Source organism: Phyllobates terribilis, unplaced genomic scaffold (genome assembly GCF_046119375.1).
Source record: "Phyllobates terribilis strain yellow unplaced genomic scaffold, ASM4611937v1 Scaffold_13__5_contigs__length_258822181, whole genome shotgun sequence".
NCBI classification, from domain to species: Eukaryota; Metazoa; Chordata; class Amphibia; order Anura; family Dendrobatidae; genus Phyllobates; species Phyllobates terribilis.
In genome coordinates, this window is record NW_027362773.1 from 4,308,519 (window position 1) to 4,329,027 (window position 20,509).

Here is a 20,509-nt window from a genome sequence, read left to right on the forward strand (position 1 = left end):
GGTTAGGGTTGTGTGCTCGGGTTAGGGTTGTGTGCTCGGGTTAGGGTTGTGTGCTCGGGTTAGGGTTGTGTGCTCGGGTTAGGGTTGTGTGCTCGGGTTAGGGTTGTGTGCTCGGGTTAGGGTTGTGTGCTAGGGTTAGGGTTGTGTTAGGGTTGTGTTGGGGTTGAGATTTTTTCAAAAATAAAGAAAAAAAATGACGATATGGCAACTAGTGTTGAGCACAAGTGCTCGCTACTTGAGTTTGCATCGGGTGCTCGGGTATGCACCGAGTATCCGGGGTGCTCGAGTGACATGCTCGACTCTCCGCTCCACATGCTTCGCGGCCATGCACGGACGATCTCCGCATGTTTTTTATTTTGGCTGTCTAACAACCGTGAAACATGTGGGGCGGGGACTCGAGCACGTCACTTGAGCACCCATGATACATGGTGCATACCCGAGTACCCGATGCAAACTCGAGTAAAGAGCACTTACGCTCAAGACTAATGACAACTTATTCAATATAATGACCTAATGTTATCAAATTCTGTGTCGTACCTCTGGGTTTAAAATGTTCACTATACCCCTTGATAAAATTCTTGAGGCGTCTAGTTTCCAAAATGGGGTCACTTGAGGGGGCTTTCCACTATTTAGGCGCATCAGGGGCTCTCCAAACGCGACATGGTGTCCGCTCTCGATTCCAACTAATTTTGCGTTAAAAAAGTCAGTTTCCTTCACTTCTGAACCCTTCTGAATGCACATATGGGGTATCGGTGTACTCAGGAGAAATTGCACAACAGTTTTTGGGGTCCATTTTCTTCTCCTACCCTTGTGAAAATAATAATTTTTGTGGAAAAAGTTTAATTTTTTAATTTTCACAGCTCCATGGTATAAACTTATGTGAATCACCTGGGGGTTCAGGGTGCTCACCACACATCTAGATAAGTTCCCTGAGGGGTCTAGTTTCCAAAATGGTGTCACTTGTGGAGGGTTTACACTGTTTAGGCCCATCAGGGACTCCCCAAACGCGACATGGCGTCTGCTAATTATTCAAGCAAATTTTACGTTCAAAAAGTCAAATAGCGCTCCTTCCCTTCCAAACCCTGCCGTGCGCCCAATCAGTGGTTTTCCCCCACATATGTGGTATCGGCTTACTCAGGAGAAATTGCGCAACAGATAGTATGGTGCAATTTCTCCTGTTACCCTTATGAAAATGCAAAATTGGAGGCTGAAAAACATTTTTGTGGGAAAAATGTGAAAATGTTATTTTTACGGCTCCATGTTCTAAACTTATGTGAAGCACCTGGGGGTTCAAGGTGTTCTCCACACATCTAGATAAGTTTCCTGAGGGGTCCAGTTTCCAAAATGGTGTCACCGGTGGGGGGTTTCCACTGTTTAGGCACATCAGGGGCTTCCCAAACTTGACATTGCGTCCCCTAATTACTCAAGCAAATTTTACATTCAAAAAGTCAAATGGCGCTCCTTCCCTTCCGAACCCTGCCATGTGCGTAAATAGTGGTTTTCCCCCACATATGGGGTATTGGCGTGCTCAGGAGAAATTGCACAACAAATTTGGGGGTCCATTTTTTTCTGTTACCCTTGCGAAAATAAAAAAATTTGGGTCTAAAGTATCATTTTTGTGAAAAAAGTTAAATGTTCATTGTTTTCTCCCACATTCCAAAAATTCCTATGAAGCACCTGAAGGATTAATAAACTTCTTGAATGTGGTTTTGAGCACATTGAGGAGTGCAGTTTTTAGAATGGTGTCACTTTAGGGTATTTTCTGTCATAAAGGCCCCTCAATGTCACTTCAAATGTGATGTGGTCCCTAAAAAAATGGTTTTGTAAATTTTGTTGGAAAAATGAGAAATCGCTGGTCAACTTTTAACCTTTATAACTTCCTAAGAAAAAAAATTTTGGTTCCAAAATTGTGCTGATGTAAAGTAGACATGTGGGAAATGATATTTATTAACTATTTTGTGTGACATATCTCTCTGATTTAAGGGCATGAAAATTAAAATTTTCACCAAAATTCCGATTTTTTAACAAATAAACGCAAGTCATGTCAAATAAATGTTACCACTGTCATGAAGCACAATATGTCACAAAAAAACAATCTCAGAATCAGCGGGATCTGTTGAAGCGTTCCAGAGTAATTACCTCATTAAGTGACAGTGGTCAGAATTGTAAAAATTGGCTTGGTCGTTAACCCCTTTCTGACGTGTATGGTAATAGTACGTCCTTGTGCCCTGGGCCTATTGGGCCAGGGACGTACTATTACGCAGATTGTTTAATGCGGTCCCGCTACCAAAGTCGCGGTACTCGCATTAAATTTCCAGCGCCATTTTACCTTAGGGTAGATAGCGCTGTCATCCAGGGGGATGTCGCCGTAACCATGATCGCTGTGATTGGCTGTTCAATTCTGAACAGCCAATCACAGCATTCTCAGTTTCCGGCAATCAGAACAGGAGCAGGAATCAAAACGGCAACAGTGATGTGCAGCCTAGGATCTGTGCTCCTGAGAGCACAGATCCTAGACTGTAGCCTAGTAACCCCAGCCCTCTCCCCAACCCGCTCTGATTGGTGCGATCGCCGATACATCGATCGCTCCAATCAGAGTGCCTTACCACAGGTGACCGGGCGGTTACAGGGCAGTGACCAGCTTGTGAACTGCCTGTCACCTCTCTGTGACCCCCAGTGATGCCTACCCAGACACCAGCTAGCTCTGATTGGAGCGATCGATGATGCCATTGATCGCACAAATCAGAGTGCCTGACCAGGAGGTGATCGGCCTGTGACCTGCCGGTCACCACCCTATCACCCCCCTGTGACCGCCCTGCAGCTCCTCACACTTGATTTTGACAGAGCGGTCACACACTGATCTGCACTGTGCTGGGCCTTGTAGTGCCACAGAAGCACCTGTGACACCACAAGACCTTTCTCTTACCAGGTCCGGTCGCTGCTCCTGCTCCGGTGTCCTGCTCAGTCTCCTGTCTCCTGCTGCTATGGAGCCTGCTCCAGAGCCTGCTCCTGAGTCTGCTCCTGATCCTGCTACTGCTGAAAGAAGAACAGAGAAGACTATGGTAAGTCCATCTCTGATCTCCCCTCATCCACCCCAATACCCCCTCCCCTCCTTTTTATAAACCTCATGGTGAGCCAAACTAATTGATACGCTCATCAATTTTTGGAACAAAACCATTTCATCATTTTCTAACTGGTCTCCTGTAGACGCAGTAGAAATGATGACGTTTTGGGGCCTGATCCTTCATATGGGGATCCTGAAGAAGCCAAAAGTTCGGCAATACTGGAGTGTTGACATTTTGTATAACACTCCAGTGTTCCATTCATGACCCGGACACGTTTTGAGGCCATCCACAAGTTCTTGCATTACAACGATAATACAAGGTGTCCTGCACGCGAAGACCTGAACTTTGATCGTCTTTTCAAAGTTTGGCCTGTCATCGAGTACTTCAACAACAAGTTTGCTGAAGTGTACGTGCCCCAAAGGGACATCTGCGTGGATGAGTCCTTAATTACTTTTAAGGGGCAGCTTGGATTCTGGCAGTACCTGCCTAGTAGAAGGGCCAGGTACGGAATCAAGCTGTATAAACTTTGTGAGAGTACCTCAGGATATACACTCAAAAGTTTAGAGTTTACGAAGGGAAGGACTTCTGTATTGAACCCTCTGAATGCCCCCCTGTTCTGGGAATGAGTGGGAAAATTGTGTGTGTTTTGGTGCTCCCAATGCTGGATAAAGGTTATCACCTCTACGTGGATAACTTTTATACCAGTGTCCCCCTCTTCAAGTCCCTCTCTGCGTGAGGTACAACAGTCTGCAATACTGTCCGCAAAAATCAGAGAGGCCTCCCAAAGACGCTAATTGGGCAGATGCTTAGAAGGGGTGAGAGCAGAGCTCAATGTAGCGACCACCTACTGGTGATCAAGTACAAAGACAAGAGGGATGTCCTTTTCTTAACTACCACACATGGTGGTGGCAGCACCCTCAGCACGGTACGAGGTTCCACTACACAGGTCGTCAAACCAGACTGTGTAGTGGGGTACAACAAGTACGTGGGGAGAGTTGAGCTCTCTGATCAAATCCTCCAGCCGTACAGTGCTTTGAGAAAGGCCAAGGTGTGGTACAAGAAGCTGCCCGTGTACATCGTACAGATGGCAATGCATAACGCTTTCCTTCTGTCACAATGTGCAGGCCAGACTTCTACATCATACCTTCAGTTCCAGGAGGAAGTTATCAAGGCCCTGATATTTGGCAGTGGTGACGGAGCGGGCCCCAGTACTTCTGGAACTGAAGGACCTCGAATTGTACCAGGCCAGCATTTTTCGAGGGAGTTCCTTCAAAGTGGAAAAATAGGTAAGTCACAAAAGAGGTGCCGAGTGTGTTACGAAAGGGGAATACGCAAGGACACCACTTACCAATGCGACACCTGCCCTGACAAACCTGGCCTCTGCATGAAAGAATGCTTCAGATGTGTCTCTCTTTCTGTTTCTGCTGCATAATTTGTTTATCATAATTATATTAAATATTATTATAGATATATATGAGACACTCATTATGGTGATTTATCTTGGCAGATTTATTTAGTTGTCTAGATTTCTTCTGACCTTACAGATCGTTTCTATATCTAGCCTTGTTCCTTCCCGAGACTTTGGTTCCTTGGGGCTTCTGTAACCACCCTCGTGCTATTTATTTGGTATTTCTCCTGTCGTGCTGTCCTGAGGGACGTGTTGGAAAAAGGAAATTAGGCCTTCCGGTAATTCGGTTTCCAGAAGTCCCTCAGGACAGCACCCTTATTTCCCTCCCTTATTTTTATATTTGGGTTTGCGCAGGATCGGTATTCCCACGGGTTGTTAGTTCATCTGGTTAACATGGCTCGGGGTCGAGCTGGAGCTGTTAAAGTGGTTTTTGCATATGACTTTTTAGTTGCTCGTACAGACCATTTGCATCTATCCTTCGGTGGTACTTGGGGAAACAGTGGAGGTGGGAGGGGCTTTTTAACCTCTTTGTGTTCCTGTCCCGTTATATTTCAAGGAAGGACTACCTCCTGTCGTGCTGTCCAGAGGGACTTCTGGAAAGCAAATTACCGGTAGGTCGAATTTCCTTTTTTAGCTAGCTGCGATTTTTGTCTCCTTTTTGGTTTATTATGTTTAAACTAGATGGTGGCCCGATTCTAACGAATCGGGTATTCTAGAATATGTATGCGGCCGACCGGGCGCAATCAGCAGAGCGTTGTTTAAATTTGGCGCCAAAATCGCTGATTGATCGCGGCCGGAAACCGTGACCAATCGGCAAACTGTGTTAGTGAGGACCGGAGAGCTTGTTTAAATTTGGCCCTAAAATCGCTGATTAGTCGCGGCCGCGACCAATCAGCAAAACGGTGTTTAAATTTGCCGTCAATATCGCAGATTGGTCGCGGCCGGCGACCAATCAGCTAAGCAGTGTTTAAATTTGGCGGCAATAATGCGGATTAGTTGCTGCCGGCGGCCGCGACCAATCAGCCGAGCGTTGTTTAAATTTGGAGCCAATCTCGCTGATTGGTCGCGGGCGTCGACCGCGACCAATCAGTGTCGTATTAGTGAGGACTGGGGAGCGGCGCTGCCTGTGCAGCTACTTACGCTGCGAGAAGCCGGGAGATTAGCGGCTACTCGCAGCAGAAGCATCCCGACCGGCGGCGCAGCTCCCCGTTCCTCCGTTCACACTTGCCCTCCGGAGATCAGCGGGCCAAGCCGCTGATCTCCCGACGTTAGTCGCATGGAGGTCAGCGGCGCCGCCGCCGGTCGGGATACTTCTGCTGCTAGCGGCCGGGAGATGAGCGCCTCGCGCCGGTCATCTCCCTGCTGCATCTCCGCTGACCTCCGTCCTGCAGATGAGCCGCTAACGGCCACCATCTTTTTCTAAAATCCCGCGACGCTGATTGGCCGCGGCCGGACCAATCAGCGACGCGGGATTTCCTGGACAGACAGACAGACGGGATAAGACGATTATATATATATATATATATATATATATATATATATATATATATATATATATATATATAGATAAAGTGCTTTGTTTTGGAAATTTCCTGTACTCAGTTTTGATAAAACCTTATTATGATCCTGTGCCGTTTAAATGTTTTTGATTGCCTTTAAGCTGCAGAAGCACAATATGACTTCGGTCCTAGACTAAGAAAAATAAACTTGATTGACATCCCACTTATCCTGTGAATGTGTTGAGCTGGGCTTCAATCAAGTTAACAGTGGATAAGATTGGGAGTTCAGTCATGAATGCTCAATGCTATACCCCCAAAATCTGATTCAGCACATTGAAGAAAATCTTGATTTTTTTCACACATGTGAGAATAAAATGGACATCTGAATGAGGCCTGATCTGACTGGTTCCCTTTATTTCACTCCTGATCTTAGTTTAAAAATGAGTTTATGTATGAAGCTAAAGTTTACAATATAATAGTGTACTGTTAGATAGTGAAGATTTATTTCATAGCAGTTCTGACTCTGTCTTCTACAAGGTTATACAACTTGATACAGTCCCTTCTATTTAACAATGAATGAATAAGATTTTAAAGAGGATTTTCCTGAGTCACTGCACACCATCAGTGTACCTGAGATGGAAATAAAAATCAGCTGGTACTTGTCCTCCCAGATTTTGGACGGAATCTGTCGCTGTGCCGTTTGTTTACTAGCTGCCGCCAATCACTGGGCTTAGCTTCTTGTGTTGTCTACATTCGCTGAGCCAGTTGGCTGCGGCACTGGTTGATGTGACATCTTGGCTGTAGCCAGCATACAGCCACCAGAGCAGTGGTGGAGATGCAGCACTTAACTTGGGGAGGGTTAGAACTGGTTATTTTATTTTAACATCGGCATGAGGAAGGCATTCAGAAAGGTGGCTGTGGAAAACCCCTTTACCTAAAACATTATAAACTTCTGTGTATTTCAACATTACCCATTGAATATATTGGGTACTAGGCTCAAATTTAGTAGAAGTACAGAGAAAGTGTTTAACTAATTCTTCATATTAATTGTGATGACTTATGTTTAAATCTTTTAGGCCTCAGCTGCTAGTTCTACTAAAATTGGATGAGGATTTACATGTTAAATATCCACGTCTGCTCACGTTTGCCTCTCAGCTTAAAGCTGGGAAGGGGTTAACTATTGTAGGAACCACAATACAGGGTAACTTCTTGGACAGCTATGGGGAAGTACAAGCTGCTGAACAGGTAAGAATCTATTGAAAAGTTATGTTTTTAAAAATGTTTTTAGTAGACTTTTTGAAAGCAGGTAATGTGATTATAGCAATATTCTTATACCATGACCACCTTAAAGAGGGACCGGGACCATCACCATTAATGGGTTTGTCCAGAACTTAGTTTTTAGACGCATAGTTTAAAAAAAAAACAAAAAACAGGCAGTTAGCTGTCAACTATCCTGTACCAGCACAGAGCGGTCACCGACCTCTCTTGCCAGTTGCTCATCGTCAACAGAGCAGAGTGGAAGAGGAGCCGCTGCTCTGTCGACGTGACATCAGTAGAAATCGCTGGCAGTCTGTGACTGCTCTGAGCAAACAGAGATGGGTGACTGGCAGAACAGACAGGTAATTAGCAACTATCTGCCTGTTAGTTTTAGGCACACAGTAAAAAAAAAAAAATAGTCCCAGATAACTCTTTTAATTTTAGTACAATGAAGCAAGCACTGTCTAATATACTGATGGTTTGCTTTCTGCCCTGTTCCTCCTATCACAGCACTCATAAAGGGACCTTCCCTGTCCCAGATTTTTCTACTTCTCCTGATTTCCCAATCACTGCTCTATCACTTTTCCAGCTAGGTCAATGACCAAGGCTTCATTGACACACACTGTGATGTTAACCAAGTCAATCATCTGCACATGCACTGACAAACTGCGATTCTGGCGCTTGCGCAGATGAATCTCTTGGTATACTGAGCGTCCAGTCACCCTACTTATTTACTTATGCAGCAAAGAAATTAGAGCTTTCTCTGCCCAAGTAAACCAGGATATCAATTGGTTCCTCTGCTGCACAATCTTACTGTCTTTGCATGCCCGCACAGTCAGGAGGAGTTGTTAAAGATTAATGGAAAAAAATAAAATTTGTTTTAGCTTCTTAGATTGCAAAAAAATACTTTGACACAAAACTTGACACATGTCATCCGGAGGGTTTAAATATGCGACGTGAACTGATGCTCTATTACTAATGCTGCACTTTTCTTGTTCACATGTATAATGTTTTTTAATTTACCTGCATATTTGTATATTTGTGCTATTTTTAATGGTGGGTGTTTCTAATCAATTAATTATTCACATGTGATCACATCACTTAATGTGTATTGGTGGTCTCTGTGTATATAACCAATTGAATTCACATTGTATATAGCGTTGATAAAGAACGCAGGATTGCGTTTGAAACGCGTAGCTATGCCCCCTATCCCCATGGAAATCCTTTTTATCCAATAAAGTATTTTTTGCAATCTAAAAAGCTGGAACAAATTTTTGGTTTTTCCATTGCTGCAAGTAACCCTTTGGGTTCCGTGCTTCAGGACGCCAAGGAGTGTGGGTGAGATGGTTTCTTTCTATTTGTCAAAGATTAATGCAACTTTGTGAAAAGCATAAATGAAAATACAAAAATTCTATAACTTTTGTACTTTCATATTTTCAACTAAAACAAACATCTATTTAGAGGCATTCATACAATACACACTGAAAAAAAAAGTAATTTGTGCAAAGTATATGTGTAACATGTATCTACAAGGCATTAGGTATTTTTTCTATACAGTACAGAAAGATTCCTTAAAATGTAACTTTTAATAATAATTATAAAATCAGGACTAACCTAGGCCAAAAAAAGACAAAGCACAACAACAATGACTCACAAATAGGGCCTATATTATTACACTGGTAAATGATAAACCTATGGTGGTAGATACCATTTGGGCATAGGACACCTTAAATACTAGGTGTTATAGTGCATAAAAAAGTGTAGATCTCACCCATTTGAGCTGTAGGGATGTCACGTTCCATGGGGTTCTACTGGTAGCTAAAATTAATTGTCACATCTATCTACCCTGTCATGCCCCATGCATATTCTCCCACCCAAACAAGGGCAGTATCCAAATATAGCTCTCTCCCCAGAAAAAATCTTCCCAATGCGTTTTTCTCAGTAATGAGTTGTCATCAGGGGAGTGTACTTGCAAAGGAGAAAAAGCATGTATAGTGAGGCCTATATTGCTCAAAAGCCCATAGAGCAAAAAGTGCATCAGTGTCTATAAAGTGCAAAGTGTCCAAAAATAGAAATAAATAAATATCCCATAATTGTGGGTATTTTCCTTGGAGATGCAGAATGCAGAGTGTTCAAACAACTTAACACCTGGGGTCTGGGACCCTGCCCCCAGAAGGTAGGATGCCCTTCAGGGGCTGGCTGGCAAATTTTAGCCTGGGGGGCAAGCACACAACAATGGTCCACAAGTTGCCGCGATCCGTCCTTAACCTACTTACCTCAGGCTGCTGCATAAAACAGCAAACAAGCTTACTAAATAGATACGGGAGCAAAACTAAGCTATCTGCATAGTTACTCAAGAAAAACCGAGCTTAATACATGGATATGGGAAGAGAACTAAGCTTGCTACATAAATACAGAAGTGGTGACGTGTTTCTATTATACTTTTCCTCTCATTGTTCCACTCCTGATTTTGGCTTACAAATACTGATGTAAAATACTGTCCAAATAATGAACGTATGAAAGTGGCCTTAGTGCGAGAGAATTGGGGCCGATTATGTAAATGACAACTGTCAGAGTATGAGCGGAGTGTCCTCTTACTGTGGTCTGATTATCTCACATGAGTGAAACGCAACACAGGTGCTGAGAAGATGGTGAAAGTAATTTCTCCATCTCCACCATTGCCTGTCTTGGCGTATATTGGACAGCACTGGGATGATATTCGAGTGTAGTCTGGTGTTTCACACGCACCCATAGACTTGTGATTTGATTCTCGGATGCACCCACAGCATGCTGTGATTGTTTTCTCATACCATATCGCAGATCTGCACTGCCTCATAGTATAATATTGGGCGTGTTCTATCTGATAAAACGCTGCATAGCACTTGGCCGTATTTTATGCTCGTGTGAGCGAGCCCTTTTACAAAGCGCGATGCAAAAACATTTTTGTTTTACTTGGTCACTTAACAAGACACAAAGAAATTGTTTTTAAAATTGAGAATGAATAGAGCCGTGGTGTGCATGCTCGACCTCGGAGATGTGCATACTCGACCTCAGTTCCATTTCATGGGTTTCTTCACATCACCAACCTTGGGATTGGTGGGGTCCCAACAATTGAGATGCCATTCCTTATGTGATGGATAGGAAATAACCTACAAAATTGGCACAATACCTTTTATAGGGGTGACCATTGCTTCTGGGTAGGAGATTGACATTGGGTCTCTCGAATGAACTCCTTCACGACTTATGACATATATATATATCATATGTCACATCCCTGAGTTTGATGCGGGCTCCAGTGCCAGAGCCCGCATCTTACCTAACACATGACAGCTGATTTTATCAGCCGTCATATGCCTTTAACAGCCACGGGTGGATCGGAGCTCCACCCACAGTTTTTAACCAGTTAAATACCGCTGTCAATCTCTGACGGCGGGATTTAACACGTGCCAGCTGTAAGCAAGTTACAAATCCCACCCTTCACGCCCTTGCCTCGTGATCGGGGGGCGCCGATGGGTTGTCCTGACAGCCGGTAGTCTGCTCATAACCCCCTATGCCTGTCATTATGATACTCCTGTTTACGCCAGCTCAAAGCCGTTGTTCATAGATAGTCATTTCTGCTGAGGGGACTATTACATACAGTAAAAAAATGAGGAAAAATGTTTTTAAAATTATGAAAAAATACAAAAAAAACACAAAAGTTCAAATCCACCCCCTTTGTGCCCATTGAAAATAAAACAATTTAAAAAATACACATATTTGGTATCGCTGCATTCAGAAACGTCTAATCTATCAAAATATAAAGTAAATTAACCGAATTGGTAATCGGAACGAGAAAAAATCGAAACACCAGAATTACATTCTTTTGGCTGACACAACAATGCAATGAAATGCAATAAGAGGCGATCAAAACATCATATGTACCTCAAAATAGTATCAATAAAAACATCAGCTGAGGGCACAAAAAATAAGCCCTCACCCAGCACAAAATCCCCCCAAAAAATAAATGCTATTGGTCTTGGAAAATGGTGACAAACACCCAAAAAATTTTCATACAAGTTTCAGAATATTTTTTCCACTTAAAAAATAAACTATAAATGTTTGGTATCTGTGTATTCTTACTGACCTGGGGAATCAGATTGCCAGGTCAGTTTTACCATATAGTAAACATGGTAAATAAAAAAAAAACAAAAAACAATTGTGGAACTGCATTTTTTTTGCAATTTCACAGCACATGGAATTTTTTTCCCGTTTTCCAGTACACTATATGGTAAAATAAATGGTGCCCTTCAAAAGAACAACTCGTCCTGCAAGCAAGAAACCCTCATACAGCTATAAGGGCGGAAAAATAAAAAAGTTATGGCTCTTGAAAGAAGGGGTGGAAAAGATGGAAACGGAAAATGGCCATGGCGTGAAGGGATAAAATGGGTGGTCTGAAATCAAATTTAAATTTCATCCTAAATGTCTATCTCTTTAATGTAATAATTGAATCAATTTTCTAGAATACTTTTTAAATATAAATTTCCTACTGCTCCCTCTCTACTGTAACTGCCTGCATTTTTTTTCTACTTCCATTCTGAAGACATTTAGTTTACGAATCCCCAGTGCATGCTGGGATACTCAAATGGGATGTTATCAGGGAGCAGGGCTGTGGTCATTAGGGAATTGTTAATTTAAAGTATATTAGAACATTTATTCTAATTATTAAATTAAAGGGATTGTCCGGTTTTAGACTACATGTCTACACTCACTCTATGTGACTGCAGACTTGTGAATCCTCCCATCACGCGCACTGCATGCTGCAAGGATTCTCCGATGCCGAGAGAGGCGGACACATGACTGCAAGTATGTGATTTACGTACTTCATCCACATTCTGTCTAGACTGTTTCCAGCCTCGCTCAATACACTGGCATTGAGTGAGGCTGCTCCCATCTAGTCGGCATGTGACCGCATGTATGCAAATCACACATACTTGCAGTCATGTACCCACCGCTCCCAGCAAGCACTGGAGAATTATCACAGCCTGCAGTGTGCACGATGGGAGGACTCACATAATGTCACATAGAGTAACTGCAGACTTGCAGTCACATAGAGTGACTGCAGACTTGGAGTCTAAGACTGGACAACCCCTTTAAATAGATATTTAGGGTGAACTTTTGTTGCAGACCCCCCTTTAGCCTCTGCATGCTGTCATCCAGATCCACAAACTTCTCATTTGTTCAGGGAAAATCCACAAAGCTCCTCACATACAGTATACAGTGTAACAACCCAAGCCCATCACCCATAGACCATCAGTACAACATCACATTCATCCCCATGTCCCCCACAGTACAACAGCTATCAGCTCCACAGAGTATACAGTGCAACACAGTACAGTGTAGCATTCCCCAGGCTGTAACAGTACAGTCTCATATCCCCCCACACACAGTGTAGTAGACCCCAGGGCCAAGGCCTTCATAACATACATGGTAACATACACTGATCACCTCATAATATACATGTTAGGAGACCCTTATTGTAGCCCCCCACCACAGTACATAACAATTCATGCCCTGCCACCATACAGTAACACACCACCTTCCCTCACTGTACACAAACTATTAGATGCTATGCTATTTGCATCTTTCCATCATGTCCCCAGCCAGGAGCTGCTGTGTGCAGCAGAAGTAGAGAAGGCATGAAAGCAGCAGAGAGACCAGCAGGGGGGCAGAGCCAGCACTGACACTGCACTCCTGCAGTCAGGAGACCTGGTAGAATCCTCCTCACCAGGCGCTGCCTGACAGGACGCGGCCGCGCACAAGCTGGAGAATGCAGTGCCTCCCAGAAGCTGCTAGCAGCCAGCGGGCCTGGTGGGCATATGCCCCCTGGCCCAGCCCGCCCCTGATGCCTTTGATGGAAGGGAGCCAAAGTTTATGTAAACCTGCATGGAAACACTGTGGTCTCTCCCCATTATGTAAAGAGAGGTGTAAGCACTCTGCACCTCCAAAGAAAATACCCACCATTGTGGGATATTTTATTTATTTCTATTTGTGGACACGTAGCCAACGACGAGGCATTTTCCTGTTGCCAGGGACCTATCCTAATGTGAATCCTCTCCTAGTCTTAAGCCTCTATTTATATGGGTAAGAAGGACCCTGCTACAATTAAAACCGCCATGGGCTGATGGGTGGAGTGCTCTGTCATAGACCCTACATATAAACAACAAAAGGCTGACCCTCACTTCCAAACAGAAAACTGGTGTGTACCGGAGCAAACTAAGAGTAGCCATCTCTATACATAATTAACAAATAAAGTTGCACTCTGTAGTGCTATAACATGCAAACATGAAGTATATATGAAATATTATTATTTATTATTATAGCGCCATTAATTCCATGGCACTTTACATGTTTAAAAGGAGTATACATAGAAACAACAAGTACAATAATTTGAACAAAAACGAGTCAGCGACTGGTACAGGAGGAGAGAGGACCCTGCCCGCGAGGGCTCACATTCTACAAGGGATGGATGGGAATACAGTACGTGAGGGTAGAGCTGGTCGTGCAGCGGCATGGTGGAGTGAGGGTTACTGCAGGTTGTAGGCTTGTCAGAAGAGGTGGGTCTTCAGGTTCCTTTTGAAGGTTTCCGCAGTAGGCGAGAGTCTGATGTCTTGGGGTAGAGAGTTCCAGAGTAGGCGGGATTCCCGGGAGAAATCTTGTATGCGATTGTGGGAAGAGGAGATAAGAGGGGAGTAGAGGAGGACATCTTGTGAGGTCACAGATGTATGGAGAAGACAGGTTGTTAGATGGCTTTATATGTCATGGTTAGGGTTTTGAACTGGAGTCTCTGGGCAATGGGGAGCCAATGAAGGGATTTACGGGAGAGGCTGGGCAATAGCCGGAGGAAAAGGTGGATTAGTCGGGCAGCAGAGTTTAGGATAGATTAGAGGGGTGCGAGAGTGTTAGAAGGGAGGCCAAAGAGCAGGAGGTTGCAGTAGTCGAGGTGAGAGGTGATGAGGGCGTGCACTAGGGTTTTTGCAGATTCATAGTTGAGGAATGTGCGGATCCAGGAAATATTTTTTAGCTGGAGTCTGCAGGAAGTGGATAGGGCTTGGATATGAGGCTTGAAGGAGAGATCAGAGTTACCTTGAGGCAGCGAGCTTGCGGGACTGGGGAGAGCGGACAGCCTTTGACTTTGATGAGGGGGTTGAGCGAGATGGGGGAAAGATGATGAATTCAGTTTTATCCATATTTTTAGAAATCTAGCAGAGAAGAAAGTTAAAATAGCCTACAGGCAGTGTGGGATTCTAGTTAGTAAGGCGGTGATGTCAGGTCCAGAGAGGTAGATCTGTGTGTCGTCAGCATAGAGGTGATACTGAAAGCCATGAGACTCTATGAGCTGTCCCAGGCCGAAGGTGTAGATGGAGAAGAGTAGGGGTCCTAGAACAGAGCCTTGGGGACACCGACAGGGGGCGAGAGGAGGAGGAGGTGGTGTGTGAGTGGGAGACACTGAATGTCCGGTCTGTTAGGTATGAGGAGATCCAAGATAGGGCCAAGTTGGTGATGCCGAGAGATGAGAGAGTCTGTAGTAAGAGGGAATGGTCTACTGTGTCAAAGGCAGGTGACGGGTCCAGAAGGAGGAGGACAGAGTAGTGTCGATTGGATTTGGCAGTCAGTATGTCGTTGATGACTATAGTCAGGGCAGTTTCAGTAGAATTGTGCGGTCGGAAGCCAGATTGGAGGATGTCAAAGAGGGAGCAGGAGGAGAGGTGGGAGGCCAGCTCAAGATGGACGTGTTGTTCCATTAGTTTTGAGGCATAGGGGAGAAGTAATATGGGGCGATGGCTAGACAGAGAGGATGGGTCAAGGGATGGCTTTTTGAGGATGGGTGTGATTGAGGCATGTTTGAAGCATGAGGGGAAGACACCAGTTGTTAGTGACAGGTTGAAGAGGTTGGTTAGGGTTGGGATGAAGACTGCGGTAAAATTTGGGATGAGGGGAGACGGGATTGGGTCAAGTTCACAGGTGGTGAGATGTGACTTGGAGAGTAAAGCGGAAAGTTAATCTTCCATGATGGCGGAGAAGCTGGTTTTGGAGGAGGAGAGTTGAGTAGATATGAGGAGGGACTGTGGGGACTTATGGCAAAATCTTTGTCTGAGGGCATCAATCTTCTGCTTGAAGAATGAGGCAAAGTCTTCAGGTGAGATGAGTGGAGAGGGATGGGGTGCTGGGGAACGGAGGAGAGAATTGAAAGTGCTGAATAACTGTTTAGGGTTCTGAGACAGGGAGGGTATGAGAGATGAGAAGTAGGTTTTGCTGTAGTAAGTGTGGTTTTGAAGGAAGTGAGGGACTGTTTGAATGCAATGAAGTGCTCGTTGGAGTGGGACCTTTTCCATTTCCGCTCAGCAACCCTGGAAGCCCGTCTCAGTTCTTTAGTCAGGCTGGTGTGCCAGAGTTGTCTGTTGATTGTGCAAGCTTTGGTATGTATGAGGGGGGAGACCGGTTCAAGACCTGCAGCTGTTGTAGTGTTAAATAAGGTGGCTGCAGCATCTGCATCGTGTAGGGAATTAATGTCTATAAGAGGGAGGAGGGGTTCAGAGAGTGAGTGTAGGTTGAGGTGTTTGAGATTTCTGCTAGGGTGTGCAAGTTTCTGGATGGAGGATTGTGGACCTAGAGAGAGGAGAGGGAAGAGAATGTGAGTAAGTTGTGGTCAGAAAGAGGGAGAGGAGAGTTAGAGAGGTTGGATAGGGAACAGAGGCGGGTGTAGATGAGGTTCAGTGTGTGTCCATCTTTGTGAGTGGCTGTGGAAGACCATTGAGTAAGGCCAAAGGAGGAAGTGATAAAGACAGATGAGTGGGTGGTGTCAATGGGGATGTTGAAATCGCCCATGATGATAGTGGAGATGTCAGCGGAAAGTAAGTGAAGTAGCCAGGTGGTGAAGTGGTCTAAGAAGGTGGTGGCTTGCCCTGGGGGGCGGTAAATGACAGCCATTTGGAGGCTGGAGGGAGAGTAAATGCGCACGCAGTGCACTTCAAAAGAGGGGAGAGTAATGGAGGGTGGCAGTAGGATATGTGAGAAGGAGCAGTTGTCTGACAGGAGAAAGCCAACTCCTCCACCATGCTTGCCGCTGGGGCGGGGGGGTGGGAAAGGTGGAGTCCGCCATACGTAGTGCAGCTGGAGAGCCTGCGGACAGATGGCGTAAGCCAGGTTTCGGTGATTGCGAGGAAGGAAAGTTCGTTAGTGATGAAAAAATCATGGATGTAGGAAAGTTTGTTGTAGACGGAGCGAGCATTCCATAGAGCTCCTGTTAGTGGGGCTGGGGAAGCAGGGGCTGGGCGGATGGGTATAAGGTTAGAGAGGTTGCAGAAATGTGTGTTAGATCTAGGATGAGAGGTAGAAGTGACTGTGGGCATGGGGTGGGAGGGGTCGGGATTTGGAGAGGTATCACCAGCAGTGAGGCGGAGCAGAGAAAGTGTTAGTAGGTGGGAGCAGGAGAGGGCATGAGGTGGCTGTCTGTGCTTTGAGATGCTGGATTGTATGTTGAGGAATAGTTCTGAGGTGGAGGTGAGGTGGATGGGGAGGATGGAGGAAGAAATGACCAGTTCCTTACTAGGTGTAGGGATTAGGGCGGTTAGTAGAAAGTGAAGCATTATAGAAGAGAGAGTGAAAACTGACGGGAACATTGTTTACTGTGACTGAGTATCCAGTTACCTTCAGTTCCCTTCAGGTTCAATGTAAATTGCATTACGGCTCTAGATAATAGGAAAAAATGAAGACACTTAGCACATAATTTGGTCAATTCATGCATGCCCAGTAGCCAACGACAAAATGCTCTTTCTACCCTTATAAATACAGGCTTCAGCCTAGGAGAGGATTCACATTAGAATACATCCCCAGCAACAAGAGAACTCCTAGTCGTTGGCTACTGGGGCTGCATGAATTGGCCAAATTATGTGTTCAGAGTCTCCATTTTTTCCTATTATCTAGAGCAGTAATGCAATTTACATTGAACCTGAAGGGAACTGAAGGTAACTGGATACTAGAGCAGTAATGAAACTCATATTTCATATATTTCGTGTTTATATGCTATAGGACTACAGAGTGCAACTTTGTTAGACATGTTCAGACATTCAGTATTTGGTCAGTATTTCACATCAGTATTTGTAAGCCAAAATCAGGAGTGGAACAATCAGAAGAAAAATGAAACATGTCACCACTTCTGCATTTTTCATCCACTCCTAGTTTTGTCTTTCAAATACTGATGTAAAATACTTACTAAATACTGAATATGTGATTGTGGCCTTAACTTTGCACATTATAGACACTGAGGCACTTCTTGCTCTCTGGGCGTTTGAGCAATGTAAGCCTTACTATTCCTGCTTTCCCCTTTGCAAGTACACTCCCCTGATGACATCTTGTTACTGAGAAAGAAACACATCGGGAGGGATTTTTTGTGGTGAAAACATAATGAGAGCTGTACTTGGGTACTGCCCTTGTTAGGACGGGAGCGTTTTGTTACATTTTAAGAGAAACCCTTTAAGACATGCTGCGGTCTGTAGCCTGTTTTTGTGTGCGCATGGCCCCATAGTCCATGGAAATACAAGGCATCAGACTAAGGAAAAAAAGAGTATTTTTTTCTGCTCACCATTAGATGAATTCCTGTGGCTTTGGGTGTGGACTCCAGGACGGTGCTCGGATAAAGCGGCTGTGGTAATCAAATAAAGAGGATCCGGCAACAGACATCCAAAACAGAATCTTTAATATGCGTGAAAACTTCCTTTAAAATCATGCTGTTAAAATTGTAAATTCAGGGGATAAGTCCTCTGAATTTATAATTTTAACAGCATGATTTTAAAAGAATTTAAATAAACATGAAGTTTTAACGCATATTAAAGATTCTGATTTGGATGTCTGTTGCCGGATCCTCTTTATTTGAAGGCATCATACTAAGTTTGTCATCACTTTTAAGCATTGTACATGTACAGGTAGTGATTGCTGACTGACCACAGATCTCCTGAAATAACAGCTTAATAGACATATATTAGTTTGGTCCAAAGACTCATGGTCAGTGTAGAAAGTGCAGTTTTAGAACTGAGGGGGTGGTATTAGAAAATTATAATATGTTTAACAAAGAGCTGATGGTGAGCCTCCAGAATCGATGTTACTGAAGGGCTCTTGGCACCAGAGTCCAATGTTGCACACAGGAGTGCACATATTTGCTAGACCTGCAATTTAAATCCGCTGCTCCAAGTGCATGAACAAGGCAGGTGAAACAGCCTTTTTCAGCTTGGATTTGGAAGTAAAGGAAGCGAGAAAAGAACTTCATAAAAATTCATAAAATATCAATAAGAAAAGTTTTTAATATTTAAGTGTGTGTGTTTTGTTTTCACAGCCATTTGACATCAGGTAACAGCCAAATTGGTTTCACTGTTGAATTACTGTAGCAACTGATGACAACCTGTCATGTCAGCGTATTTAAACTACACTTAAAACTGAATGAAATTTTTTAGTACACTAGCACATAAAAATTGAGTCCCTGCAAGTATAAAAATACAATAAAGCTAAACTTAGCAAACATTGGATTCTTCTGACCAAACATATGGTTATTCCTTAATTTCTGGTGAAATGTTTTAATAATTTTGTTTTCTTTACACACAATACTATTATAGACTACATCAACCTACCAGACTTGATAGATTTATTAGATGAACCTGCTATCAATGCCTAATATACCAATTTTATTTGACATTTTGGGTTAGGTTTTATGTACTTTATTTGTTAGTTTTTTATTACCATACAATTATATTGATCATTGCAGACCATTAAAAATATGATGGAAATAGAGAAAGTTAAGGGCTTCTGCCAAGTGGTTGTTTCAAATAAAATTAGAGAAGGAATTTCACATTTGATCCAGTCATGTGGACTTGGAGGAATGAAGCACAACACTGTAATGCTGGGCTGGCCTTATGGCTGGAGACAAAGTGAAGATCCACGTTCATGGAAAACCTTTATTGGTGAGTATTTCTTTATTTTATGTCATTAATCTGCTTTTTAACTGTTATACCACTACAATATTATTGTTCATGGGGGGTCTTTTCTATTTGGCCTATTATGTTTCATAGGAATGATCTGAAATCTAAGCTAAATTCAAACTTATACTTTGCATTACGTTAGGCTTATATATGCCTGAATTGCAACAACTTGTATTTGGACATACCTGTATATGGAGGTTAAATGGTCACAACGTATTCAACAATTGTTCTTTTTTTTTTTTTTTTGTTAATGAACAAATCTTACAAATCTTATGTCTAAATTTTTGGGAGGGGGGAGGCAAATAGAAAAATGTAGTTGACTTCACTTTTCTGTCACGAATACGATAAGATGCATACATTTTTTTTCTCCATTATTCTCACTGGGAGACGAATTGAATCGTAAAGCCGTTTGTTTCAGTATGTCTAAATGGTATATGTTTTTAAAGGGAACCTGTCACATGAAATAACGTTATTAACTTGCCGATATGGGGTTTATTTGCAGGTTAATAGTGTTCTGACACCATGCGGCGCCCGCACTTGGAGTAAATTATCTTTATTCCTCCTGGCAGCATTTAGATTTCAGTGACCGGGGTGGCACCGACACTGGTTCAGTAACTGCTCAGTGTGCAGAGAGCGGTTGTAACCACCCCCCCGGCTCTGACTGACAGCCGGCCCTAATGCTGATCCTGCTGTCAGTCAGTTCTAGGGGCACAGTTTCAGCCACCGCTCTCCATGCACTGAACGGTGACTGTAGCCGTGCAGGCACCACCCCTATGACGGAAACCCCAATGCTACCGAGAGTAATAAAGTTAATTTCCTCCCAGCAGCGGGGGTCTAAGTGCCGGCACTGGGTAAGTTCAGAGGTCTATTAACCTGCCACTTAACCCCATATCTGCAGATTAATAGTGTTTTTTCATGTGACAGGTTCTCTTTAATGAATTTGGTGAGGAAAAAAAAAAAGTTTATTAATCTAGACACACCCTGTGCTCATTCACACAGAGCTGGCGCTGAGATACAGGGGAGATGGCCTGTCTACACCAGTAAAAAGTAGTTTGAAAACAAATACTTTCATTTACCATCAGTTATGTAAGAATTAAACGTATGAGTTTAAATCTAGGCAGACATAGGTAGACATGTGGCACGTTTGCTTACGTTTGTAACTATGCATCTGACACACAAGCCATACGTCTGCAGATAAAGAATTGTGAAGCTACCCTTACCTTGTGCCCATACACTGCATGTGAAAGGTTGGAAAAATCCCTTTAACTTAAT

General features: G+C 43.6%; 1 protein-coding gene across 1 annotated transcript in view; it reads left to right on the top strand.

Annotated features, from left to right (window-relative positions):
* The window catches only part of SLC12A4 (solute carrier family 12 member 4), a 394,075-nt gene that overhangs the window by 309,394 nt on the left and 64,172 nt on the right, over positions 1–20,509 (top strand). The window contains exons 17-18 of the mRNA XM_073657959.1: positions 7,049–7,217; positions 19,024–19,219. Of these exons, the coding sequence (XP_073514060.1) occupies positions 7,049–7,217; positions 19,024–19,219 (365 nt within the window). The remainder of the gene's footprint in view (positions 1–7,048; positions 7,218–19,023; positions 19,220–20,509) is intronic.